The sequence below is a fragment of the Megascapheus bottae genome, chromosome 3, assembly GCF_031878675.1.
Source record: "Megascapheus bottae isolate mThoBot1 chromosome 3, mThoBot2.hap1, whole genome shotgun sequence".
NCBI classification, from domain to species: Eukaryota; Metazoa; Chordata; class Mammalia; order Rodentia; family Geomyidae; genus Megascapheus; species Megascapheus bottae.
The window spans coordinates 67,199,523-67,226,971 of record NC_143511.1 but is presented as its reverse complement, the minus strand read 5'-3'; the positions used below and the strand labels follow the sequence as shown (position 1 = coordinate 67,226,971).

The 27,449-nt window shown below is 41.9% G+C and overlaps 1 protein-coding gene across 2 annotated transcripts in view; it reads left to right on the top strand.

Moving 5' to 3' along the window:
* The window catches only part of Abca1 (ATP binding cassette subfamily A member 1), a 125,023-nt gene that overhangs the window by 49,239 nt on the left and 48,335 nt on the right, over positions 1 to 27,449 (top strand). For both annotated transcript variants that reach the window (XM_090330362.1, XM_090330363.1), the window contains exons 6-11: positions 8,448 to 8,569; positions 10,171 to 10,347; positions 18,499 to 18,591; positions 22,723 to 22,963; positions 25,968 to 26,107; positions 26,377 to 26,493. In XM_090330362.1, the coding sequence (XP_090186488.1) occupies positions 8,448 to 8,569; positions 10,171 to 10,347; positions 18,499 to 18,591; positions 22,723 to 22,963; positions 25,968 to 26,107; positions 26,377 to 26,493 (890 nt within the window). The remainder of the gene's footprint in view (positions 1 to 8,447; positions 8,570 to 10,170; positions 10,348 to 18,498; positions 18,592 to 22,722; positions 22,964 to 25,967; positions 26,108 to 26,376; positions 26,494 to 27,449) is intronic.

Genomic DNA, 27,449 nt, shown 5'->3' with positions numbered 1-27,449 from the left:
TCTTTTTTCCTCTATACAACAGTTTGATCTTTCCCTGTCTGCCCTTTCTGTTTGATTCAGTCTTTCCTGTTTCTGCACCCCTTTTTCTTTTATGCTTTTGACGGCTTTACTTCTCATCCCTCTTGCTCTTTGTGGGTATCTTCGCCCATTCTTCCATTTCTTTAGTCTTCACAAAAGGCTCTTTGCTGAGGTTCCCTTGTCAGCTATTTTTCTCTCCTGTCTCCTTATTCCTTCCTCTTCCTTTTTATGTTCAGAACCAATTTGAGTCCATTGTTATTTCCTCAGGGTTACCTCTCATTTCCTTCTGGGCTTTCAGGTCAGATGACTGTGCCAGCCTCCCCTAGACTACTATGGCCAGGTCATTCTGACCTTTGGGGGCCACAGAATTGTCTGGCTTCTTAATTGCCATTCAGCTTCTTATCCGATGATATCATGACCTTATTCTCTGGGCTTGCAGCAATTTCTCCCACTTTTCCCTGCTTAGTAAGAATAGGGGTATTGTCTTAGACTACTCAGAATGCCATTGCAAAATGCCTGAGACTGAGCTGGGTGCAGTGGCTCACACCTGTAATCCTAGCTACTCAGGAGGTTGAGATCTGAGGTATGCAATTCAAAGCCAGCCCAGGCACTAAAGTCCCTGAGACTCTTATTTCCAATTAACCACTGGAAAACAGAAAGTGGTTCTGTAGCTCCAGGAGTAAGGCAGTAGTTTTGAGCTGAAGAGCTCAGGGACAAAGCCCAGACCCAGAGTTCAAGCCTCAGACCCACACAAAACAAGCAAGCAAACAAACAAACAAAAAACTACCGGAGACAACAAAACTATCTGATACTTCAGTAATTTTATAAATAGAAAATTATTTCTTTGGAGGTTAGGAAGTCCAAGATGGAGGTGCTGTAAGTTCAGTGTGCAAAGGGCTGCCAAGTTGGTACCCCCTTTCTGCATTCTGCATAGGAGAGAAATGCTGTAGCCTCATGCAGAAGAAACTCAGAGGAACAAACCCTTCCCTCAAGATCTTTTTTTTTTTTTGGTCGGTTGGTTGTGGGGCTTAGACTCTGGGCCTGGGCTCTGTCCTTGAGCTCTTCAGCTCAAGGCTACCACCCTACCCCTGGAGCCATAGCACCACTTTCTGTTTTCTAGTGGTTAATAGAAATAAGAATCTCACCAACTTTAAGAGTCCGGGCTGGCTTTGACCTGTGATCTTCAGATCTCAGCCTCCTGAGTAGCTAGGGTTACAGGTGAGAGCCACTGAGCTTGGCTTTAAAAGAGTCCCCCCCCAATCCTGGGACTTGAACTCAGGGCCTGAGCACTTTCCTTGGGCTTTCTCAAGGTTAGCGTTCTATCATTTGAGCCACTGCGCCACTTCCAGCTTTTTCTATGTATGTAGTACCAAGGAACCACACACTGGTCTTCATGCATGCTAGGCAAGCACTCTACCACGAGGCCAAACTCCCGGCCCCCATGATCTTTTACAAGGATTCTAATCTCATCTTTTGATAGCTCTTGACTTCATCATCTGTTAAAGCCCACCTCTTTAGACTACCACACTGGTGATTAACTTTCCACATATAAACTTTGAGATCTTCCATTCATATCAGACACCTTACTGTCTTTGTGGTTGAATCTGAGGAAAAAATGAGTTTTGTCTCTTTCAGTGTTCAGGTTTAGCATTGACTGATTTTGGAGGGACAGATACGCTGAAGGCTCTTACTCTGCTTTCCTGAATTCTACTCATTTCCACCAAGGAGGCAGGGCAGAGGTTCTATCTTTGGGTACCCCCTGTACGATTGATTTCAGGATCCTACCAGTAGAGAGCACCAAGAAAAGCATTTCTCCTTTCCTTTGAACCTTTGTAGTAGTTGTGTGGCGTATAGCAACTGTTTATAGGTTTATTACATATTCACACATGTAAAATTCTTTTCCTCAACTCATAGTACTTTCAGTGGGTCCAGAGAGAAAGATCCTGGCTTCCCCAGTGCCTGCCTGAGCAGGGAACAAATCTTCCCAGAGGGGGCTCTGCTACCTCATTCCCTGAAGAAAGTAGAACCCTGCCATCAGGAAGACAAACACAAACCACAAACAGATGCTCTAAAAGACACCCATTGTGTCTGTTACCAGTCCTGTAGAGGAAAAAAACCAAATGTTCCAAGGTCTTATTTATAAGGCCAACCAAGGTTTGACATTGCCTTCCACATCACCCCAGGCTGGTTGTGGTGTTGCTTATTCCATGCCACTCATTTGGGGGTGAGGGCCTTTAAGAAGTGGGTTTAGGTTTTAGGTCTTCATAGCAACCTCTTTCTCTACTTCTCTTTTCTTCCCCCTTTGCCTCCTCCACCCACTTCTCAAGCTGCTGATTGCTGTGGTTCCTTTTCAAGTAGAGCACTGCCTGGCAGAGTTGGAGTTCTTGAAACCCAAGCTGGGGCGTGGAGGGCAATGACCGAGAGTAACCCCAGCAGGCTAGAGCCTTCCAGAACTGCATCTCTCCCTCCTCCCACTCCTCCTCTCCCACTTTCCTTCTGCCTCATCCTCTGCCCCAAGGTGGAGCCTGTTCCTGGGGATTCTGGAATTAAGGAAAGGAACGTTTCCCAAGGGCACCCCTCACCCCCACCCTTCTGCCTGCCTGGCCTTAGTGTGGGCCAAGAGGCCTGGCTCAGATGAATGGCAAGAAACTGAGGCTTCTGTCCTACTCTTCCCCTGGCCACAAACACATCTCATTTGTTTGTTCCTTTTAGACTCCACAGTCTTTCTGGTTTTGTTTTTCCTTTCTCTCTTCTTTGCCCTGTTTCAGCAACAGAGCTCCTGGGACTTGGTAGATTTTGGTAGGCAGCTATTTGCTCTTCCATGCAAAGCTGAGGAGGCTGAGCTCAGCAGATCAGCTCCTTCGATTTGTACTGAAAACACTGTGAGACAGAAGGAAGCTCTCTGGGCCTTTCACTTCCATTTAGTTTACTCATAAGCTGACTGACCTCCTGATGTCTCTGTGCTGTGGTAGTGGGCACACCTCCCCAGCTCTTTTCTCTGTGCTAGCACTTGGACAGGCTTAACCATTGGTTGGTACCTGTTTCAACCTGTGAGTAGTATTAGTCCCACTGTCCAGCAGAGGACACTGAGACCCCGAGAGACTAAGAACAGGTGGCAGGTGAGCTAAGTAAACACACAGTTAAAAGTGGTGCTTCTGGTGCTGAATCTATGAGAGCCTTTAAATACGGTAGATAACAATACCTTAGCTACACCTTTTCCTGATGATAAGATCTCAGATTCATGTCAACTCATTTGGCCAAAAATGAGTGCATGAGTGATTGCCCTTCCCAATAAGTGTACCCTGTCTTGACTGGAGCAACTGGTTTTTTACTGGTTGTCTTCTACCTGTATCCATCCTGGTAGTTGCCGTCAGATGTGATTATTCCTATTGTGGAATGCTGTGTTTACTTATTCTTCTAATAAATTTTGCAGTAGACAGATCAATGAACCTCAGCCTTTTCTTCATCTTGATACAGACTGTGTCAAGAGGAAAAAAAAAAAACTCACTAATTTTGTCCAATCCAGGAACTCAGGCAAGGCAATTACATTCCTATAGACCATATGCACACATGTACAGAAACATGTTAGATTGTGGATTTGCATCTCTGAATCCTGGGCAAAGTCACTTCTATGTTCTTATCTATTCCGAATGTGCTTTAGGGCACAATTAGCAGGGAAGCTAAGGAGATGATGATGAAGGTATTAGCTGTTCTTCAGGGAGCACCTCTCTCAGTGCCAGCAGTTTTCTTGGCCTGTACATACATTTCTCATTAACTCCATGCTCATTCCAATGAGGTAGATGCCATTGCCATCTTTCTTTCATTGTTTAATTAACTCAGCCTCCCTCTGCTATATCCCTGCTGCACTCTGATATGCCCCTTCACTTGACTCCTCTTTTAACCTGGGCTGTTGTGACTCAGTGGGCTTAGAGGAGCTCCGGTGCCATCTTGACCCAGTTTGTTTCATATTCATGCTCTACTCTCTCTTTTCCCAAACTAATGCCAGGTTGAATGTATCTCGTCTAGCTGGCAGTTTTCCAAATCACATCATTTAATTAATTAATTCGTTTGTTTGTGTTCCTTTATCCTCCCAACATTTATCGAGTGCTTCTCTGTGCCTGACACTGCTGGCTTTGGATTTATGAAGCCTGGCCATCAAGGCTATTTCTATTCTTCTAAGAGAAAGATGTACACACCGACATGGCTCTTAGGCAAATCTCAGGATGTTGCTGAGCCAAAGGAGAGGCCACTCAACCTATCTTGAGGGTGAGAAGGTCAAGGCAAGTTTCTTAGAGAGGTGACTCACAGACCAAGTAAGGGAATAAGGGCCGTTTCAGATATCTGGTTTTCCACATATTCTGCATTTTTCTGCCCATTCTCTGGGGAGCAATATAATGGAGAAGAGACCAGTAGGGAACAAAATCACTCTCATATGTCCTTGCTTCACACCCTTTCTTTCCTTATCTTTTCCTATTTCCCAAATCCTAGGTTTTGAGAAATATCCTCTGTCTCTGTTTCTCAGCTTGTTCATGTTTTCATTCATTCATCATTCATTTACTCAGGTATAGATTGAGAACTGACTGTGTACCTAGCACTGAGTGTCAGAATATCTCAGCAATTTCCATCATGAGAGGTTCTTAACTTGTCTTCACCTGCTATAGCTTGAAGAGATTTGGGGGGTTTGTTCTTTTGTAGAACTTGGCTCCTGCCCAATTCCCCACTCCCGCCCCCTGCCCCATGGAAAGCCTGCAGATAAACTGCATTTAAACTTCATCTTGGACAAATGTTTCCATTAACCATCTTCCTCTGGTTTTCTTATCTCTCCTTCTGCTTTCTCTAAAAGATATGCCTCTTTCTCTCCTTTATCAGCCCCTTTAAAGGAAAGGTCTGTATCTACTGTGTATACTTCCTGGTTTTCCAGTGGTAAACAAGTGAAAATTTTTTGTCAATATCAGCAAAAATATTACCATCTATTAAATACCTATCATAAGCCAGTTGATTATTGTTTGTGCTTTACAAATAAATCTCCTTTGTCCTCCGAGAGGTGGATAATACTGTTTTCTTTCATGAGTGAGAAAAATTGGTAGTGTGACTTTCTCAAGATCACACAGCTAATTCACAATATAGTGTAGCATGAGGTTAATTTTTATGATCATTAGCCCTGATCTTTCTTCTTTATTATTGCTTTCTAAACTCATCTAGAATTAGCTGGGGTTTTTTGTTTTTCTAATTCTGATGTTTGCTTTGGATATCTTGTAAAGCTCTCAAGTGAGTCTAACAGGTAGTCAGGGCTGTGAACCTGTATAAGCTCCACATTGCTTTCCAGCTGTCAATGATCATGTGAGTGTCTTGAGCCAAAATGTGTGGCTATCCATGTGACCAGACTGCAAATGCTTTATTGCTAGGGATCTTTGGCCCTTCCTGCTGCTTCTCCACCCAGCCAACCTACCACATCATGCACGTGCTGTGCCAAGGGTTGTTGACTATTGAATCAGCCTCTTCGTTCTTGTGTCTCATCCAGGGAATAGGCGGTTGGCATTTGATCACATCCAGCTGTTTTCATTCTCAGAGTCTGTTGACATAACAGAAGAGTCTCATAAACATGCTGAACCCATTTGTTGGTCTCCAGAGTGTTGCTGGATGACCTAGGCCTATTGAAAGAACAGCCTGGGGTAGCCTCTCACACTTCTGCTGCTCTGGGAGGGAAATTGGGGGCTATTCTGAAGTTCCTCAGTGAGACTGCTTTGGCTTTGCCTAAGAGGAATTTGTGGCTCAGTTGGTCAATGAGGGTATAGTTCATTTGTTTATTCTGTTCTGTCAAGTTTTCACAAAAGTCTTTTATGGTCCCGAGTTGTATAAGCACAGGTAGGTGAAAAGATCCATTAAATTCTGGATGGAAACAGATCCCAGGGTTTCTGAGTCTTAATGTGGTATTTTTTTTTCTATCCCTGTCTGTTAGTGTCTACCTTTTTATACTAGGCTTCAAGCCCCCCGCTTATCTACCTATCATCCTTACTGTTTGCCTGTACAGTAGGGATTCTGAGATGCATTGTCTATATGTCCCTGGGAAGATAGTCCTAGTGGTTTGGGGTCCTGTTTACTCTTGGAATGTGGCCCATCCATGGATGGTCCTGACATCTATGGGTCTGCTTTGCTGAAGGGAAATCTAGGCATTTCTCAGATTCTTCTGGCATTTTCTCAGACTTAATTCCATCTCCTAATATTTATTATTTGCTGTGAATCACTGATCAGGCCAGATCCTGATCTAGATAGTGGAGACACCAAGAGAAACAGAATAGAGATAGTATCTGAGTTAAACAATATTCTTTAAAATATGGCTCCCATCTCCCTCCCCATCCCCCGGATTAGAAGTACCAGGGCTACTTGATTACAATGTAAATTTGTGGGCTACCTCCTCCAGAGTCTGTATCTTACAGAGTATGTAAGGAGTAGACCCAAGAAGCCTTCTCCCTGAGTTTGTCTTAGAGACTCAGAGGCTTGACAACTGCAGAAATGATTTGTCAGTGTGATGTCCTATGTGATGGGAGCACCAGGAAGTCTGGCAGCTTGAAGGAGCACCAATTCCAAGGAGAGGCTTTCTCAGGCCAAGGAACTGTTTCTGAATGTCCTGAAGAATCCTCAGGAGCTGGCTGCATGGGTGCTACAGAGAAACCTTCTCTAGAGATGTGAACCTTGCTCACTGACTCTTTCTAGATCTCTGTACAAGACGATGAAGCTTTTTAAAGGCAGAACCTGCCTGCTTCATGCAGTGCTGATGAGAATCTTGTTTTTGCTAGAGTCCCCTCTGCTACGGAATTTCTGTGTTGTGAGTGACCCTCTTAGCATTGCAGATGAATTCCTGCCCTCATCAAGCCCATGCACTGTAGAGATTTCAGAGGTTTATCTCCTTTTCTTTTTGGGTATATGATTTGGGTTTGTACAGTTTGCCCCCTACAGGTCAACTAGTGTTTGGGTCTGTGGACCACAGTTCTGCAAATGATGTGTGCCTTGATGGACATATAATCTTGTGGAACTCAATTTCTCTTTATTCTAAGGAAGAACTTATGTTATTAGGACAACAGAGTATAGGGAGAAGAGAAGGGGTTACAGGAAGAGTCAAATGGATGAAGACAAGGAAATAGATAACTTTTCAAGTCGGAAGGTTATTCCTATATATCTGCTCAGAAAATTCTTGGAGATGAGGAAACTTAAGTCCACTGGAGTGGCATGAAGTATCAAGGGGTATCACAGGCACATCATGCAACTCCAGACACAGCATCCAGAGCTAAAATTTTGTGTGTAGGGGCTGGGAGTGTGGCCTAGTGGTAGAGTGCTCGCCGAGCATGCATGAAATCCTGGGTTCGATTCTCTGGAACCACATACACAGAAAAAGCCAGAAGTGGCACTGTGGTTCCAGTGGCAGAGTGCTAGCCATGAGCAAAAAGTGTTCAAGGACAGTGTCCAGGCCCTGAGTTCAAGCCCCAAGACTGGCAAAATAAAATAAAATAAAATAAAATTCCGTGTTTCTGTCTCAAGTCACTGTCTTTTTGTAAATGTATCTGGAAGGCTTATTGTTCAATGGAAATCTGTGTGAAACCTTCAGCAGTCAAATCATTTCATAGGGTAGAATTTTATAAAACACATACCAACCCAGTTTTCTGAGCCATGGAAGAATTTCATCTCAAGTGCTTTATTGTAAACTAAATAAGACCATATCTGTAAAAAGCTTTCTAAAAGACAGACGGTGCTATTCCAGTGTTTCTTAAAGTGTTGATTGCAGGCTGGCAGCGCCCATACCTCCTGGAAACTTGTGAGATACACACATCCCACCACCCTAGCTCCATCAAAACAGACACTCTGGGGCTGGGGTCACAATACAGTCTGCAGTTTTACCAGCTCACCAGGTGGTTTCTGATAGATGGTGAAGTTTGAAAACTGTTTTCTACTCATCCACCCCTGTGGCTTGTGGGAATAAAAGCTTTCTGTTTATCTGATTTTTAGCTATGTTTGATCTGAGGGTTTGTGTCACAAAACTCAGATGGGGTGGATGAGATCATTGACAAGGTTTGGCTTCTTGTTTGGAAAGCAAGGGAAGGGTGTGTGTGTGTGTGTGTGTGTGTGTGTGTGTGTGTGTGTGTGTGACTATACTGTCATGCAGTGTGATTGTGGGAGCTCATGCTGAGCTTGGCTCAACACCTTATCAGAGAGCAATCTTTCCATGGCTCTCCTAATAAGAGGGATCGAGCAATCTGGCTCATTTTTCTGTATGGGTAAGCCAGAAGCCTGTGGTCATCGACGACTTTCAATCTAGGCAGTCAATATTGTGATATTTTTCTCCACCTGCTCCATTGTGTTTGCTACTTTTTGTTCTCAATTTCTACTTTTGGAGTTATTTATTAAAGGAAAACAAAACATCATCTTTTCAATAGGCTTGAAGCTTCAGGATTTCCTGGTGGATAACGAAACCTTCTCTGGATTCCTGTATCACAATCTGTCTCTCCCAAGGCTGACTGTGGACAGATTGCTTCAGGCTGATGTCAGCCTGCACCAGGTAAGCTGGCCGCCTTTAGCAGCTTCTGTGGGGCTGCATTAAACTGTGGTTTCTTTTTAATCCTGGTGGTGAGGGAAGTGGTTGGTTTGAATTCAGCATCACTTAAGTTTACTTTCCTGTGTTCAGGTTGGAGAGGGGACTGTATACCATAGCATCAAGGGCCAGTTGGTTGACACATACTTGTCTGTATGTGATGACTTCATCCTAAAAGGGTTACATATTTAAGTTAAGGTGAATTAAATAGAAAGAAAAATCACAGTTCTGAGATAAGAGCTGGAATGATGATTATTGATCTAGAGCAATGACCATCTGTCTGTAAAATATAAGGCATGGAGCCTGGGGCTGGGGGCTCACACCTGTAATCCTCACGACTCAGAGGGCCAAGGGCTGAAGATCATGATTTGAAGCCAGCCCAAGCAGACAAATCTGAAACTATGATCTCCAATGAATCCTCCAAAAGCCAGAAGTAAACATGTGGCTCATGTGATAGAATGCCAGCCTTAGGTAAAAAAGTCAAGAGGCTTGAGAGCTTGAGGCCTCTAGTTCAAACCCCACTACCACACACACACACACACACACACACACACACACACACACACACACACACACAGTATCTAAGACCGGAGTTTGTGAAAACCTTGAATCTTTTTAGAAATAGAAAAGATACAAATATACACAAAGAAAGATACAAATATATACAAGGAACAATTTGCTTAGGTTTATAAAAATCAGTAAGTAGTATTAGTGTTTGTATAGAACTTTAACCTTAGATTCCTAGAGAACTTTCTCTGGCATCAGTACTTCTCATACAGCACCTGGGGGGCTGGTGGGATTATTGCTTTTTCAATGGTGCTCTTTGAATCTATTCTCTAGCAGAAAGGGGAACTTCTCTCTCTCACCCCATCTCATACAATAAGCATAATTAGGGGAAAAATGTGTATATTTGAAAATAAGGTCTTTGTTTCACATGGTTGAGAATTTTTAAAATTAGAAAAATGTGCTTATTGCTTGCCCTTCTGAAACTAGGAAAATATGCCTGTATTTACTCATTGTGTGGTTGGGAGGTGGGCCAGAGGCAGCAGGCTTTCAAAAATAGTTGCATTAAGCATAATTTCCATTGCTCCCTGCCAATTTTCATATCTGTCACATCCCATTAATTGCGAATCAGGACCATCCTAAGCATATTGGTAGTCCTGGTATGGTAATTAGAGTTTGGGTTGTCTGTGTTCTTAAGCACAGGCCTTAAAGGGAGATTGACAACTTGGCAGCAAGGATTAGAGGCAGAAGTCAAACTGAAGTGCACTTGAATACCTGGCATTAGGTGAGAAGTTGATGGAAACCACGGCAGGAACAATGCTCTGCAGTGCTTAGAAGTCTGCATGGGTTTAAGAGGCTTTTGGTCCATCACTCACATCTAGTTGTTCTACAGACAGAGCAGGCTGCACTCATTTAAACTAACAGAGAAAGTTTGTAATTTTTAATGTAGGTAGAGTCTGCATTATTCATAGTAAATACGAGCCACCCTTAAAAGCCTTAAGGACCCAGCTTCTCATCTATGTAACCTGTTTTTGCTTATCTCTCTTGCATGAAATAATCTCCAGGTATTTTTGCAAGGTTACCAGTTGCATTTGACCAATCTGTGCAATGGATCAAAATTAGGAGATATCATTCAAATTGGTGATCAGGAAGTTTCTGAGCTTTGTGGGCAACCCAGGGAGACACTGGATCTGGCAGAGCAGGTGCTTCGTTCCAACATGGACATTCTGAAGCCGATAGTGGTGAGTTGACCTACTCTGTGGGAAGCTTGAAGCACTAATTTTTTGGGAATGTGAATTTTTTTCCCTGGATATGAGTTTGTCTTTGTAGAAATATAGATCCGACTGGGAATTGGTGTTATAATTTAGCTCAGTGGTATCATAAGTGTTCACTCAAACTTTTGGTCCATCTCCCAAGGAATGAATGCAAATGAGCATGCTGGCTTGGCTGAGTTCAAGTTCAAGGTTCCTTGTGCCTATTTCAATCAGCAATGACATGTGGCTTCTGCTGTTGATGTTGCTGCTGCTTCTTCTTCTTCTTCTTCTCTTTCTTCTTCTTCTTCCTCCTCCTCCTCCTCTTCCTCCTCCTCCTCCTCTTCTTCCTCCTCCTCCTCCTCTTCCTCCTCCTCTTCCTCCTCCTCTTCCTCCTCCTCCTCCTCTTCCTCCTCCTCCTCCTCCTCCTCTTCCTCTTCCTCCTTTCCCTCCTCCTCCTCTTCCTCCTCTCCTCCTCCTTCTTTCTTCTTCCTTTCTTTGTATTTAAGTAAGGGTTTATTTGAAGACTTTTTTTTTTGTGTTTTTAAGTCTTGAAACTTGATGGGAGGATGTATTTGAATCAGAAAGGAGAAATTATGAGCAGTCATAGTAAAACCCTGGAAATGGATAAGATTGCAGGAATACTTAATGATAAAATGATGCTCAAAGTAAAAGCAGAGAAGGCTCTATGATATGCATCATTCCCCCCCTTTTTTTTTTGGCCAGTGCTGGGGCTTGAATTCAGGGCCTGGTCACTGTTCTTGGGCTTTCTCAAGGGTAGAGCTCTATCACTTGAGCCACAGCACCACTTCTGGCTTTTTCTGTGTATGTGGTACAGAGAAATTGAACCCAGGTCTTCGTGCATGTTAGGAAAGCACTCTACCACTAGGCTAAAATGCCAGCCCCCACATTCACTCTTAATCAAAGAGTGCAAGTGAGGCTAGATTCATCCATGTTGTCTATCGTAGTTCTGAACAGATAATGCATCTGAGCTTTCCAAGAATTCTGGTGAAAGCCTCCTTCAGTGGCATCCTTTAACATCTGACATTCTGGTTTCCTATTTACCAGGAAGTACTTTGGTTTGTCAGTAAGTTTTTTTTTTTTTAAACCAGAGAAAAGCCCTGAAGAATGGGCTTATTAGAAAGAGCTGTTTCTCAGCTGGGTGCTGGTAGCTCATGTCTGTAATCCTAGCTACTCAGAAGTCTGAGATCTGCGAATTGTGGTTCAAAGCCAGCCCAGGCACAAAAAGTCCATGAGACTCTTATTTTCAATTAACCACCAGAAAACCAGAAATGTTGCTGTGGCTCAAATGGTAGAGTGGTAGCCTTGAGCTGAAGACCTCAGGAACAGTGTCCAGGCCCAGAGTTCGAGCTCCATGAACTACCAACTCTGTCCCTTCCCTACCCCCCCCCAAAAGGAGAGAGAACTATTTCTCATTACAGTAAAATGTAGTTGCAATTCTTTTGGACTTTGAGTATCATGACTTCTTTATAGAGAGCTGAGTCTTCCCAGGAAATCCCAAGACTATTTAGTTCCATTCTAGACATTGTGACTAGATTATACTTTGTAATGTGATCTTAGAAACACACCTCAGGATGTGTGGTCTGGACTGACAAGAAGTTCTTGGGTGCTGCTCGACTCTAATGCTACAGAGGCTATTTGAGGCAGAGGTAATTGCAAAACTGGGACTTTCTAGTACCTTTGTGGTGAGCATTCAAGCCAGTCATTGTGACAGGCTTAGAGTCAGTGCTTAAAATTTGCTTTTTTTTAATTTAGAGGGTAGTATATTCTATTTCAGTGATTTTTTTAAGTACTAAGTTCTTAGTTCAGTGATCTGTGATTGTATTGTTTATCATTTCTCTATTATAATTTAAAGTGAGATATATTTCTTTGTGGAGACATTTGTCTCCTTAACAGTCCAAAATAGGTAAGATCAATTGCATAGACATTTCCAGCTTGTTGGCATTCCTTTTACATTATGAGAGATAGAAGATCAAAGTTAATACAAATGGTATAAAAGGTTGTGGTCAACCCATTTCCTTGGGACTATTTTGGACTGCTGTATTTCAGTCCCTTCCGTTCTTTTAAATATGATTTTTTTTAGAAGGCAGAGGAATGCATTCTGGTGCCCGTTTATTTTATTTCTCTCTACGCATTAAGCACCTATTGTGTACACAACACAATAAACTCTTCATTCACACAATATTCAAAGTATACTCAAATGGGAATGATACTCATATGATGATACTCATCATATCTTGGATATCTTGGATTTCAACTTGAAACTGTCAGTTTAGGAGGATTCATGACATGACAGAGTACATGGGAATGCACCTTCAGACTTGTCATATGCATCCATCCTGTCTTGTTATGGTGTCCTGTGGGTCAGCTGATTCCTGAGCAGGTGTTGGTTAAGGTAGCTCTGGTGTGCTTTGTGCCTGTCTTGGGTGTATGTGTGCATGTGTGGCACATCCCAGGCTCTGCTTTGGCCCTTTTGTTGTTGCTGAAAAACTATTCTTCATAAAGTCAGAAAAGTGGGACTTTTGCATTAGATTGTAGACACTGAGTAGGATGATTCAGTGAAAAAAGATTTTTGGAGCATGCCTTTGGGAGGAGATGACTTCCAAAGCTTTGAGAATGTTATTTATTGAATTAAGCACAGCTTTAATTGGACTACTGGGATTGACATTTGAATTACAGGAAATTTTTTTTTTCCCTCTCCTGTCACTCAGTTGGAATTTCAGTGCTTGTGATGTAGATGGAGGTCACTTGTGGCATCATGGCACTTGGACAGTTAACTGTGCCAAGAGCAGCACCTGGGGCAGCAGCCAGATGCCAGACCCAATCATACCATAGGGGGGAATGATTCTGTCAATGTGTGTTTATGTACCATGAGCGGCTCATCAGGAAAGACATATTTTCCTCCTACCATGATTATTTTATTTAAGCCATTTTTTTGGTATGGGTGTTTCCTAATTTTTCAGACAAGGGTATTCTGTTTTTTTTTTTTTTCTCCTGGGTCCTCTCTAGCTTCCAGATGTTGGGGAGAACTATGTTTTGACAATAAGAAGGAATGTAGCAGAGTTGGAAGAATCTTGCTTTAGGGCTATCTGATCTGGGTTCAAGTTTTGCTTCAACCTTTTTTTTTTAAGTCATTACTAACCTGACCTTGAGGCTGGGGGGAGGAGGGAGGAATCATTTTAGCTGCTGTAGGCCTCAGTTTCCTCTTCTCTTTTTTTTTTTTTTGCCAGTCCTGGGCTTGAGCTCAGGGCCTGAGCACTGTCCTTGGACTTTCTCAAGGCTAGAGCTCTACCACTTGAGCCTCAGCACCACTTCCGGCTTTTTTCTATGTATGTGGTACCGAGGAATTGAACCCGGGTCTTCATGCATGCTAGGCAAGCACTTTAACCACTAGACCAAACTCCCGTCCCTCCTCTTCTCTTATGGCAGATAATTTAGTCCACCGTTTAGTGTGATTATTGGTCATATGTATGAAGATTCTGACATGTACTAGGTGCTGAGTAAATAAAAGCTGATAATAATTGACATGAGTAATATAAATTTTGTGCCCCAAACAATTGCTAGTAAGATAGAAGTCTGTTTCTGTAGAACAAAATTAGGAATCAGAGTCATAGCAAGTAAGATAGTCCCGGAAAACCATTCAGTGAAGAAATGCAGTTTTTGCCTAGATATTTCCAAGCCCTGGCCCCTTGGTTCTTGATTACATTTGTATTAAATGCATGTCTCACATGAACACGAGTAAATGAGTTTTCTGTGTCAAGATGCTAATATGTCCTTCAGTATTAATACAATGTAATTAGGCATTCTCTGTCATTTTTTTTAACTTAGAAACTTATTCATTTATTTGGGAGTGGTGGTATACATCTGTCATCCCAGCACCTGGGAAACTAAAAACCCTAGTCATTGGGCTCTTTATTGAGTATTATATGTATATAGAGATGGTTCTAGGAACTAGACTTAGCTGAGATCCTCAAAAAGACTTTTTGATGAGTTCAAGGATGGATTGATAAATGAAATACTATCTCTATGATAAATGCCTTTATGTCTGAAGAGAGAGTCCTGTTGCTGAGTGTACAGAGTATATATACTATTAAGCAACTTCTACGAGGAGATCAATTTCCATGTTCTCACTGCTTGGCAGGTGGATTTAGCATAAAAGTGGACTGCCTAGCAGGCAAGCTTTTCCCCATCTTCTCTGAACTTTCCTTGAGGGCCTTCCTCATGCAGCACACATCTTTCTCAGAAAGGGGGCAGAAAACTGTGGGGATCTCTCTGTCTCTCTCTCTGTCTCTCTGTCTCTGTCTCTGTCTCTGTCTCTCTCTCTCTCTCTCTCTCTCTCTCTCTCTCTCTTTCCTCCCCCCCCCAAACCCCCCAGGTTTGGACTGTGGGACAGAGCTATAATACTGGGTCAGCAAATTTTGGCCAGAGCAATTTATTTGCTTCCTTTTATTTGCTTCCTTTGTCAAGACCCGTTGCTGGTTGTTTTGGTTTCACTGGTGCTGCTGTAACAAATTACCTCATACTTAACAGTCTAAAACCACACGCATTTATCATTTCACAATGGTGAGGGCCAAATGTAAAAGCCTGAGTATAGTGGGGGCTCACTCAATGTAGAGTCTCTCAAGGCTGAAGTCAGGGTGCTCATAGAACTTTGTGCCTTTTGGAGGCTCTGAAGATGTATCTGCCTTTGAACTTTTGTAGGGTGTCATCCAAATCCAGTGTCTTCACTAGAGTCCCTGATTCCTTCCAAATGCTTTCAGCAAGGGGAAGGTCTACTGTTTCTCCTCATCCTTTTTCTATGGTTCAGCATGAGGTTAAGTCTCGCTCATGATTTAAATCTCTGATTGTTTCTGCCATACCTATTTTCAGCTAGAGATAGCTCTGTGGTTTTCAGAGCTCATGTGATTAGATTGCCCTGCAGGATAAACCATGCAGGTTTATAACTTTATATTTTGCCCCGTAATATAAGATAGATTCCAGAAATTAGGCCATGAACATTGTGTGGGAACCATTCACCTGTCACAACTACCTTGAGAGGTGGGATATGTTTCATTTTGTCTTGGAAGTGTTCTCTCAGGGCCCCAAGCTTTTATTGCTTTCTCTTCAGGTTGCTCATATTCTGAGAACAATTATAATGTATAATAAACACTACCCATTAGGATTTCTAATATATAAACCAAAGACAGGTAGAAAGCAGAGCCTCTGTGATCAAAACATGAGACATTCATTCTACAAAATCCGTGAAAAAAAATTTTGTATGTTTGCTTTGTGTACCAGGCACTGTTTTAGATAGATGCTGAAGAGTTAACCATGGCATAGGTAGATGAGAAATACACGAGACTTTCATTCTAGTTGTCTGAAAACAAGCTTTAAGGATGGGACTACGCATTTGAAGACTTCTTCATAGGTTCTGTGAGGGCTTCTTCCTATCTCATTTTCATCAATGATCTCCCACCCAATTCCTCTGACATCAACTTCTGTCTACAAGGGACATGGTGAAAGCAGGAAAAAGGCAACATTAGAGTAATCTAGGTTAGAACATTCATCCTGGCTCATCATTGTCTCTGTGATAAGAATGTGGTATCTGATCCTTGAGGGCAATCTTAGGCATAGATGTGGGAATGTGTAAATGTTGAGCCATGAGGTCTAATAAAGAGAATTGGAATGCCATTCTCTGACTCCAGGAAAGCTAGGAGAGGCCTGAGAGAGACCAGTTGCTCTTAGATTACACACACCTAAAGTTCTGCCCTAAATGTGAGTTAATCTAATTCACACTCCCCTAAACTCTCTGGGAATACTGAGAGTCTCAATCAGTCTATCAGTTCTGACCTGAAGGACTTCAGATTCCTATCCTAGGTGTAAGCTAATTCCATACCTAATATGCGATACGTGGCATGTGGTTTACTTGTTGGTGGTTTATAATATTAATCCTAACTCTAGGTTTGACTTTCTGAATATGGGAAAAATAACTAGAGATTTTCTTCTACTTTATGGAGGCATTCAAGGAAAGTTTGAAATATTCTGATTGCTTTGCAGCATGAATTTACAGGAAGAAAAAGACTTTTGAATAAAATGGTATAAATATATGCATACTCACACTTTATTTAGCCTTAGAGTCCCTGAAAAACTTAGATGTGGATATGATTTTTGTAAATTGAAAAATAGTTTTGTTGCATTTAATTTCAAGAATATCTTGTCTTTGTTTCTATTTGGGTGTGATTTCAAATATATTCCTAATATTCTTTATCTGTCTTCATTTATGTAGTGATTATCTATAAACAAATCAGTTCATTGAGTCCAGCTCAGTAGTCTTTTTTATGTTATTTTGTATGCATGCTCTTTCCTTTTAGAATGTAATCTTTTCCTAATTAGTTTATATTTTTATATTTTGTTAAAGAAATGATTCCCTACTTTAAGTTCATAAGTATATATTTCTCCTGTAGATTTTATACTTTCATTTTAATTTTTACACAGAACTTACTGAGTAATGAGTGTACAATTTCCATTTGTAACATTATAATTTGTGTGTGTATGTTTGTGTGTATGTGTGTGTGTGTGTGCATGAGAGAGAGAGAGACAGAGACAGAGAGAGATAGAGAGAGAGGGAGAAAGAGAAAGAGAAAGAGGGAGAGAGAGAGAGGGAGAGAGATCACATTGGGGTAGAACTAAGGACCTGGAGCTCTCCATTGGCTTTTTCGTTTAGGGCTAATGTTCTACCACTTGAGGCATACCTCCAGTGTAATATGATTCTTCAATCTGCATCATTCTCCTCTTTGTATTATATAACGTTCATACACAGAAAAGTAATATATCTTAAGTAAAAATACATAAATGATAATCTAAGCTTGAAACTTGATTTCAAATTTGAATCGTGTGTATGTGTGTGTGTGTGTGTGTGTGTGAGAGAGAGAGAGAGAGAGAGAAGACAGAGAGAGAGAGAGAGAGAGAGAGAGAGAGAGAGACAGAGAGAGAGACAGAGAGAGAGAGAAAGAGAGAAAGAGAAAGAGATCAGCCTGTTCCTATATATGCAGTTCCAGTCAACACTTCTTTCTAATATTCCTCGAGAACACTTAAACGGATAGCATGGAAAGGATCCTTATTGACTACCTTATTATTTATGGGTAGATTGAGCTAATGCTCAAAACCCAAACCAAAAACACTCAGCTAAAGAATCCAGCAGACCACAGTACAGGAACAAAACCTTATCAGAAGATGTGGTTTCCATATGCTCTGATGCTCATGGGAGATTTAGTGAGATCCTTGTGTTTACATCTGACAACAGTTACACTCAGGGGTCAAACGGTCATGGAGTAGGTCCTGCTGTATGCATGGAGGTTGAGATCTAAGGATCACAGTTCAAAGCCAGCCCATCACTAAAGAACGAACCTGCTAGACTCTTATCTCCAATTAATCACTAGAAAATGGGAAGTGGGGCTTGGCTCAGGGGTAGGGTGGTAGCCCTGAGCTGAAGCGCTCATGGACAATGCCCAGGCCCAGAGTTCAAGCCTCATGACCCACAGAAAAAAGAAACCACATTCTAAGTGTGACATGCATTGTTCACTGGTTTGTATTTATTAGGGCAGGGATAGCTGGGAATAGGGATAGGAGTCAGTGTTTGGTCTGGGATTTAAGAGACACTTTTTGTACCTGATACTTCTGGGTGCCTGTGATTGGTACCATCTTGGTGGCTAGTCAGGATGTGGTGGGCAGACCAACTTCAGTCTGGAATTTCACAATCTAAAGTAATGGTAATATATGGACCAGACAGGGAATGTACAAATACACCTTCTTGCAAAGAACTCTGGGAAAATGATACACACAGACACAGATACACACATACCCCACAAGACATATTTTTATTCACTTTGTATGCATTAGCTTTAGGTATGTATTCCTACAACACTGAAAACTATTCATGGAAGAATTAGAAATTCTTATTTGAAGAAAAAAAATTAAACCGGCATCTAATTAGAATAATTGTCATGTCCATTATTTTGGTTAGAAGTTAGTTCCTTTTTTTCTTTTTTTAATTGAAGACTAGGGTTGGTTTTGTTTATTTTCAATGGCTATTTTGGGCTTATTTGAGCTCAGAAACAAAAAGTATTTCTTTTCTCATTCCAGATAGGACTAAACTCCACGTCTTCCTTCCCAATTCAGCCACTGGTGGAAGCTACTAGAACTTTACTGGATAGTCTTGGGAGCCTGGCCCAAGAGGTAAGTTGCATTTTTCTAGCATTGCTAAGTGTTTGGCTCTAAGTAGCTTTTTCTTTTTTCCTTCCCAGTTCTGAATTTGACTGTGACAAGTCTGAGTTTGACTGTGAATATCATGTAAGAAACATCAATGTTAGAATCATAAATGATCTGCTTTGATGTACTTAACTTCAGAGATGAAGAAACGGAAGCCCATTGATGGCTCAGAGCTAATTAGAGGTGTATAGCCACACGTCTAGTCTAGATCTTTCTCCCGTGGGTTCTCTCTGTCCCTAGGTAATCAATCACTCATTGTGAAGTGAATTCTCTTTCACCCCCTCACGTGCTGCTTTTATCTGATTGGCTGTTTTTCTATGTAGCCTTTTCCCTGGCCAGACTTACTAATAAGTCCTTTTACATTTAACTAAAATGTTATCTCTAAAGGAATGAGAATAACAGGATTCCCCAATCCAGCCTTTTCCTTAGTAGAATCTAGCCTGTGAAGTTCAAGTTGGGTTATATGGCCTCTTCTTGCCTTTTTTGGCCTTTTAAGCCTGCATGTTCACTCATGCATTAGAATAACCCTTGTCAGAACTGAGGTTCTGTAGGTATGTGAGAAAACAGGAAAACAGTTAACCTTTCTTCTGACTTCTAGCCTTATTTCAAATCAGACTTGTAAAGGAGAAACTGTGTGGAGACCTCATATCTAAGGATTTGAGCTGGGAATTGATCATAAATAATACATTCTGTAATATATAGGACATTGGAAAATAAGAATTTATGAGGAATTTGTTTCAGACCTGGTTCAGTTCTTTTTATTTTTATTATTATTATTATTATTTTTCTAATGTAGGATCTCAAACTTGCTAAGCCAGCACTCTACCACTTGAGCCAGGCCCTCAGCCATTTTTTGCTTTAGTTATTTTTCAGGTAGGGTTTTGCTTTTATCCAAGGCCAGCCTCAGATCTTGGTCCTCCTATCTGTAGCTGGGATTGCAGGGATGAACCACCACAACTATCTTATATGTTGAAATAGTATCTTGTTTAACCTGACCTCAAATTAATTATCCTAGCTCTACCTCCCAAGTAGCTGAGATTACTGGTATGAGGTACCATGCAAAGCAGTTGTATTTAATGTTAATATCCCTTCCCGCCCCAAATACTAAAATTTACTTTGTGTTTTCTGAAAAAAAAAACAAATAGAGTATTGCATGTTCAACATGGAGAAGGTTGAAACACTTGGAAATTACAGAAAACTCCAGGATTAAACACTGTTAATGCTTTCATTACCTTCCCTTCTGTTTCTGTCTTCTTTTAATTCCACTCGTGTTTCTCTGACAGAAGATGCTTAGCTTTTGGATCCCCTTTTGAAACAGCCCCTTCCAACCTGTCATTTGTGACCCTAGTTAGGAAGATTGATGGTTGGGCAGAAAGGCTGAGCCAACTGGCACCCTTCCAGCTGACAGACTGTTTTGCAAATCCATATCTGTATCTTCAGGGCTCTATTAGCTGACCTTGGCTTACTCTTCATTGCTCTTGAGATTCTCTCCTGTCCTGTTTCCCCGCCTGGTTAATTTCTGTCCTTGAAGAAAGCAAAGCTGAGGTCTAGCAGGGAGGGTGGCTTCTAAACTCAGGGTATGTTGCACTCTTGTATTACTGGTCTTTCTGCTGGAGGTCAAAAATGAAAGCAGGTGATGTTCCTGTGCTGATATGGGAGAAGTTCTTCAGGTGAACAGTGTACTTTTTTCTTTGGCAGCAGCTTTTGGTGCCCTGCTTATTCTTGAACTAGTATGAGCAAGAGCCACTGGCTTCTCTTAATAGAATACCTTCGAGTCATTTTGATCATGAATGGCTCATTGTCTAATTTGCTATGTCTATGAGATAAAGCAGGGGGAAATAAATAAGAGCATTTATTAATACACTCAGTTTTGAATGAAAGTTCTTTGTTTTGACCAAAGCTCAGCCATTGTGAAAGGAAAAGAAAAAGGAAGCTGACATGTTTTGAGGAGCTGCTCTAGTTCTGGATTTCCATTTCCTTAGAAACTCCACAAAGCACATGTGAGGGGAACTTCCCGTGTGCCTTTTCCTGATGGCACCCAGGCTCAGAAAGCTTGGTAACTTGACTTTAGTCACCCAGGGAGATAATGGACGGGGATGGAACTCAAACCCAGAACTATTAGACTCTGAAGCCTGCCTTCTTCTCTGTTTCTTCCAAGACTTATTCACAAATTCCACTGAAGCAGACATGAGAAATGCTTGAGCAGACCTAGTAACTGGGTAGACTTTAGGAAAATATGATCCTAAGCAAATAAGACCGTGATAGGGAAGGTGTGCTGGACAAGACTGGGAAAGCAGGCCAGGGAAGCAATGTCTTCAATACCCACATTGGGACTCACGTGAGAATGCAGAAAATTTTCTGTTCTCATGGGGCAGACATGAGACAGGTAACCGATCTAAACGAGTGATTGTATAAGATGACAGCAGGGGTATGGGCATTGAGAAGCGTGAAACAGGAGTGATGAGGTACCATTTTAAAGGAAATGATTAGGAAGACAATGACAATATTTGCATAGAGAAGGAAGGACACTGTAAGCAGGAAGAAAAGTGAATGAAAGACATTGATGCTAGGACTAATAGACACTTTCAAAAACCAGGGAGGAAATCTGAGTGGCGAGAAATGAGTGAGCCTGTGAGAGGGTGGTGAGAGGTGAGGGGAGAGGTTTTAAACACACAGAATCTGGATTTTCACCCAATGAGATGGGATGAAAGTGGAGGTATTGGAGTAGAGGACATGATGTGACTTAGTGTTTACAAGCCATCTGTACTCTGGTTGCTGGGCAAGGGAGGATAAGACCACTGGCAATTGATTGAGAAAGAGTAAGCAGACCGTACTCATTCACTTAATGGATGACTATCAGACATGACACACTATTCATGGGCTAGAGGACAAGTGGCCGTCCCTCCCTGTGAGTCAGAAGGCGGTCACAGAGGAGTGTGGGTTGAGGTACAGGAAAATGAACAGGAGTCAACCGCTGTATCGTTTGGATAACTCAATAATTCATTGATAAATGCCCCCTCTCTATGGGGAGAAATCTTTGTGACGGTTCACTCACCCTGGGAAAGCCTAATTCCTATTCAGAGGCCAAAGTCAAAGTCAGAATCTGCAGTGTCCAGGCCATGTCAGGTGCAGGTGCCCACAAGCTTGGCAGGTAGAAAATGGGACTCATGGAATTCACCAGGGAGTATGCAAGAGCCTCGCTCCATTTCCTCCTGTTCTCTAAGGCTCAGTCTTCCCAGGTAGTTCCAATATACAAATGACACTCAAGGAATGTTGGGATTTGTTAAAGATGCCCTGTAAAATACATGACAATACAAAGTACACTATAAATCCTTCATCACCAAGAACTTCACAAGAAGCTAGAGTACATTGCTATACTTGGAAAGACACTGTGCATGTTTTTGATACTTGTTGGATAGTAGTACGTCACAATCACAATTCTGGCTGCCTGAGTCTTTTGACTCATTCTGGGTTGGGCTGTGGAGGGCAGTCATTCCCTACCCTACTCTGCTTCAGTTGGATTGTTGTGATGAGAAGCCTGGGTTCTTGGAGGTGGGTATGACCACTAAAACTGGAAGAGCACTAAAAACACATAGCTAGGATGGAAAATTCTGACTTTCACATCCTTTCTCCCAAGGAGACTGGGGCTTCTTGATGCCCACTCTGAAGTATGAAGTATTTTAGGAGGGAGACAGCAGTTGAGGCAGGGGGAAACGCCTAATAGGCTCCTCCATAGTCAGATGCAGACTATGCAGTCTCCTCTCCTCCAGAAGAGTAGCCTAATGAAATGAAAGCCATCCCCCGCCGGCCCAGTGACTTGGATTTCTCAAACTTTAACCTGCCCAGGGATCATCTGGGCATCTGGTGAATTCCCCAGTTCTAATCTGAATTTCAAGCAGTCTTTCCAATAATGAAGATGCCATAGGTCTCAGGATTACAGGTAGGATAGGAAGGTTCCAGCACATCGTGCGGCGTTGAGATGATGTCAGACACAATACATTTAACTGATCAAGCGAATAAGACATTTCTTTTTATCTTCTCTGTCCTCAACCTTGGCTCTACCTTTTGCTCTCTTTTCCTCCCAATTCCTGATACTAGCTGTTCAGCATGAGGAGCTGGAGTGACATGAGGCAGGAGGTGATGTTTCTAACCAATGTGAACAGCAGCAGCTCCTCCGCACAGATATACCAGGCCGTGTCCCGTATCGTCTGTGGCCATCCAGAGGGCGGAGGACTGAAGATCAAGTCTCTTAACTGGTATGAGGACAACAACTACAAAGCCCTCTTTGGAGGCAATGGCACAGAGGAGGATGCTGACAGCTTCTATGACAACTCTACAAGTGAGTATTTGTGCAGACCAAAGCCTCATTCCCACCCCTGCCTTAGCTCCAGGATCAGCCTGTGTTATCTCCCTTATCCTGCAGGCCCTTATCTGGGGAAGCCAATTGTTCCCAGTATTTTGGGAACTAGAGGATGTCAGGTCTATAGTAGTGTTTTTCAAAATGAAGAAATGATTGAAAACCACCCTGGCCCAATTTTCTGGAGTAATTAAGGAGGAGATATTGGGTAGACAGACAAATCTTACCTGATCTCACTCATCTAGAATGTAAAAACAGTTTACTAGAGTACAATGGAGGTTGCCAGGAGCTGGGAAGAATGGGAGATGTGAGTCAAGGAATTATGTGTGATGAACAAGTCCTGGAGATGTATACAACATGGTAACTGTAGTTAATAACACTTAAATTTTCCTGAGAGAAGTGATTGTAGGTTTTCCTGTCATGTACACAAGATGAGAATGTATGGTGATGAGTATATTGATTATCTTAACTCTTTTTTTAAATTTTATTATTTATTTATTTATTTGTGTCAATCAAGGGGCTTGAACACTGGGCATAGGCACTGTCCCTAAGCTCTACAGCTCAAGGCTAACTAACACCTTACCTCTTGAGCCATAGTGCCACTTCTAGTTTTCCAGTGGTTAACTGGAGATAAGAGTCTCAGAAATTTTTGTGCCTGGAGTGGCTTTAAATCGTGATCCTCAGCTCTCAGCCTCCTGAGTAGCTAGGATTCCAGGTGTGAGCCACCGGTGCTTGGCAATTATCTTAATCTCCTCCCTACCCACATTATGGGCCTTGAACTCTAGGCCTGGACTCTGTCCCTGAGCTCTTCAGCTCAAGGCTACCACCCTACCCTTGAGTCATAACGCCACTTCCAATTATCTAGTGGTTAAGTGGGGATAACAGTCTCATGGACTTTAGTGCCTGCCCTGGCTTTGAACAGCAGTCCTCAGACCTCAGCCTCTAGAGTAGATAGGATTATAGGCGTGAGCCACTGTACCCAGCTCTTAATTCTTTAAACCATTTCTTGTGGATGAACACATCAAAACATCAGGTAGGTTGGGAGTTTAGCCTAGTGGTAGGGTGCTTGCTAGCATGCATGAAGACCCAGGATCAATTCCTTGGTACTACATACATAGAAAAAAAGCCAGAAATGGTGTTGTGGCTCAAGTGGCAGAGCTCTATCCTTGAGAAAGCCCAAAGACAGTGCTCAGGCCCTGAGTTCAAGGCCCAGGACTAGCAAAAAAACCCAACAACAACATTACATCATATGCTGTAATTATACATAATATATATATATATAATATATATAGTTTTTATTTGCCCATTATACCTTAGCAGTTGAGAAAGAATAAGTTAGTGCTTTTAAAATGTTGTTATTACTAATGAAGTAAGCTTTAAAAATGAAACTCTAAAACCAAACAACAGTAAGTAGTAATAACTGTTACAAGAAATGCAAAAAACTGAAATGCAAGAAATGAAAGAAAGGCAGGAAACTGAAATGCAGTGATACACAGCAGACACTGTTTTGAAAATGAATTATTCAACTTGGCTTAGAGGGGGTAAGTGAGCTGGTTAAAGCTACTACATAGCTAATCCACAAGAGCTGGGATTCAAGCTCAAATCCTCCTAGCTCCCAGCTTTTCTCCTATAAACCACACTGCATCCCAAACACCTATTAATGGTGGCATGTATGCCACTGTCACATTCAACACATTCGATCTGTTGTTTGTTTTGTGTTCTTAGCTGCAAGGCAGTGTTAAAGAGCCTTGTACCTCCATATCTGCCTGCTGCATGTTGGTAGTTTTGTGGGTGGAGCTTTGTGTCCTGTGCCTGGTGGTGGCATGGATCAATGTTATAATCATAGACAATGGCATCCTTTGCCTTGAAAACATGATAAAATGGTCCTCCGACTCTAGCTATAGATGCTATCGGCATTGTCATGTATTCTGAGCATGACCCCAGTGAGTTCTGGACTAGTGTATTCTGGAAATTTCCGAGTTGCTTTATGAACCTGGACAGGAAGCCACTGTGGGCAGTTTTATTTGATACTATTCTCTCTTTACCACCCCCAGCCCACAGGTTAACCCAAGGGAGCCTTTACTTGAACAATAAATACCATTATGAGCAAATTTTCTTTATTAAAAAAACATTATGAGCTGGGCAGAGTGAAACTCACCCAAAATAGCAGCAGTTGTGAAGCTAATGCTTCACACATAAATATGTGTTTATATTTATATTCTGGGGCTAGGGATATTGCTAAGTGGTTGAGTGCTTGCCTTGTATGAGTAGAGTCTTGGGTTTGATCTCTCACAACCCCCTCCTCTGCAATCTGTTACCCTTGAAGCATATATATCTTTGAAGCTACTTGGTCACTTAAAAAAATCCTGAAAAGCTCACAATAATTTAGTGTGTGTGCTGGTGCTAGGGCTTGAACCTAGAGCCTAGGTATCATCCTTTAGCTTTTTTACTTGAGCTACACTTCTATTTCTACCTTTATTTTGGTTAATTGGAGGTAAGAATCTCATGACTTTCCTGTCTTGGAATGGCTTTGAGCCTCAGATCTCAGCCTTCTGAGTAGTTAGGATTAAGAGCTACTAGAGACTGATTCAATGATTTAAAAAAAATCAGAGATAATCAACCTCATATAATTTTGGCATGAGTGCAGAGGCAAAGTTTATGGGGACAGGTTTACAGTAGAAACATTTTCCTAGACTGGCTTAGTGGTGATTTATAAGAAGCTCTGGTTACTGAAGCATTATTCTGGAGGATTTATGGAAAATACCTCAGTGAATCCTCTTGACACTCTGCCAAGCAGATGATACTAACTTTATTTTTACCAAGGGGAAAACTTGGGACCAGACAAGGAAAGCTATTTGCTATGTGGTTGCTCTGTGGTCCAGGTAGGGATTTACACTCAGTACTTCCTGACTGACTCCAAAACCTTGCATGTTTCTACCAGCATATGACTATGTATTTGAATGATTGTCTCCTGTCATCTTTGTAGCTCCTTATTGCAATGATCTAATGAAGAATTTGGAGTCTAGTCCCCTTTCTCGAATTATTTGGAAAGCTCTCAAGCCTCTACTTGTGGGGAAGATTCTGTACACACCCGACACTCCAGCCACAAGACAGGTTATGGCTGAGGTAAGCTGCCGAGGTCAAGAGTCTCTCTTTGTGAACCCTTCAAAATTGTTCTTGGGAAACAAGTCAAGGTGGCTTCAGACTAGGACTAGCTCCAAATCCCTGGGTATTTGAATCACAGCTACAGATAAACATTTCTTGGGGGATGGGAGAAGACTGGTCAAGGGTTGTTGTCTAATGGGGTGCCTTTTCAGGAGCACTGATTTGCTCATCATTTCTGCCTCCTTTCTTTTCCTTTTCCCTGTGACTCTGGGCTCCCCACTGGACTCTAGGTGAACAAAACCTTCCAGGAACTAGCTGTCTTTCATGATCTAGAAGGCATGTGGGAAGAGCTCAGCCCTAAGATTTGGACTTTCATGGAGAACAGCCAAGAAATGGACCTTGTCCGGGTGAGTTTCCCTGGTGACTGCTCACTTGAGAAGTGAGTTTATAGCCACTTTCTCACGAGTGACTGAGAGGAGAACTCTTCATTTAAACCAGTTGCAATGTGATGAGCTTAGCTTAAGCCCCAGTGCTATCATTACTCCAGAAACATCTGACATGGTTCAATGGTAGCTTTATATGGTGTACCATTAATGTCTCTTATAGCCTTAGTTGTATACAAAATGTACAGAGGCAGTGGTTGAAGGTAGAATTGGATGATTGAAAGACTATTTGCATTTCCAGTTCCAGTTGCTGAACCAGCCTCAGCATCTTCTTTATCCTTCTTATATCTTGGGAGGTCTTAGAAGGAGGTATGAAAGCCAACATACCTGGCCCTGTCTTCAGGCAAGTCAGCGATACGGTTTCCAGGCTCTGCACCAGTGCACTGCTACCCATATGGCACAGAAGGGAATCACACTGAATGCTTCTGAATCACTTAAAAGGGATAAATGCATTGGAGACAATTGGATTCAAAAGCAGAACAGTCTGAGAACAGAATGTCTCCTTTGCCTGAGCTTGAGAGCCATTTAATCATATCATCCCTGCCTTGGGCTCAGTCAGAATTGTTAGACTATTTCCTATTGCTGTCGTGAGGGAGGCCTCTTCCTTTTGCCTCTGCTGCCATTCAGAGGCAGGAGAGGATCTTTTTGTTTTTTCTTTTTTTTTAATTGTTGAGGTTAATGTATAAAGGGGTTACAGTTACATTTGTCAGGTAGTAGGTCCATTACTTCTTACACATTGATACCCCTTCTCATGTTTTGTCCCCATTTCACTCCCCCTACCCCCTCCCAATCATCTTGTTTTCCATCCTTCCTTTTCTATTTCAAATAAACAAACATATATGCAATGTACCAGCAACAAGGTCAGATACAATATGAGATTGACCAAAGGACAACAAAAGAAAAGATAAATAACATAATAT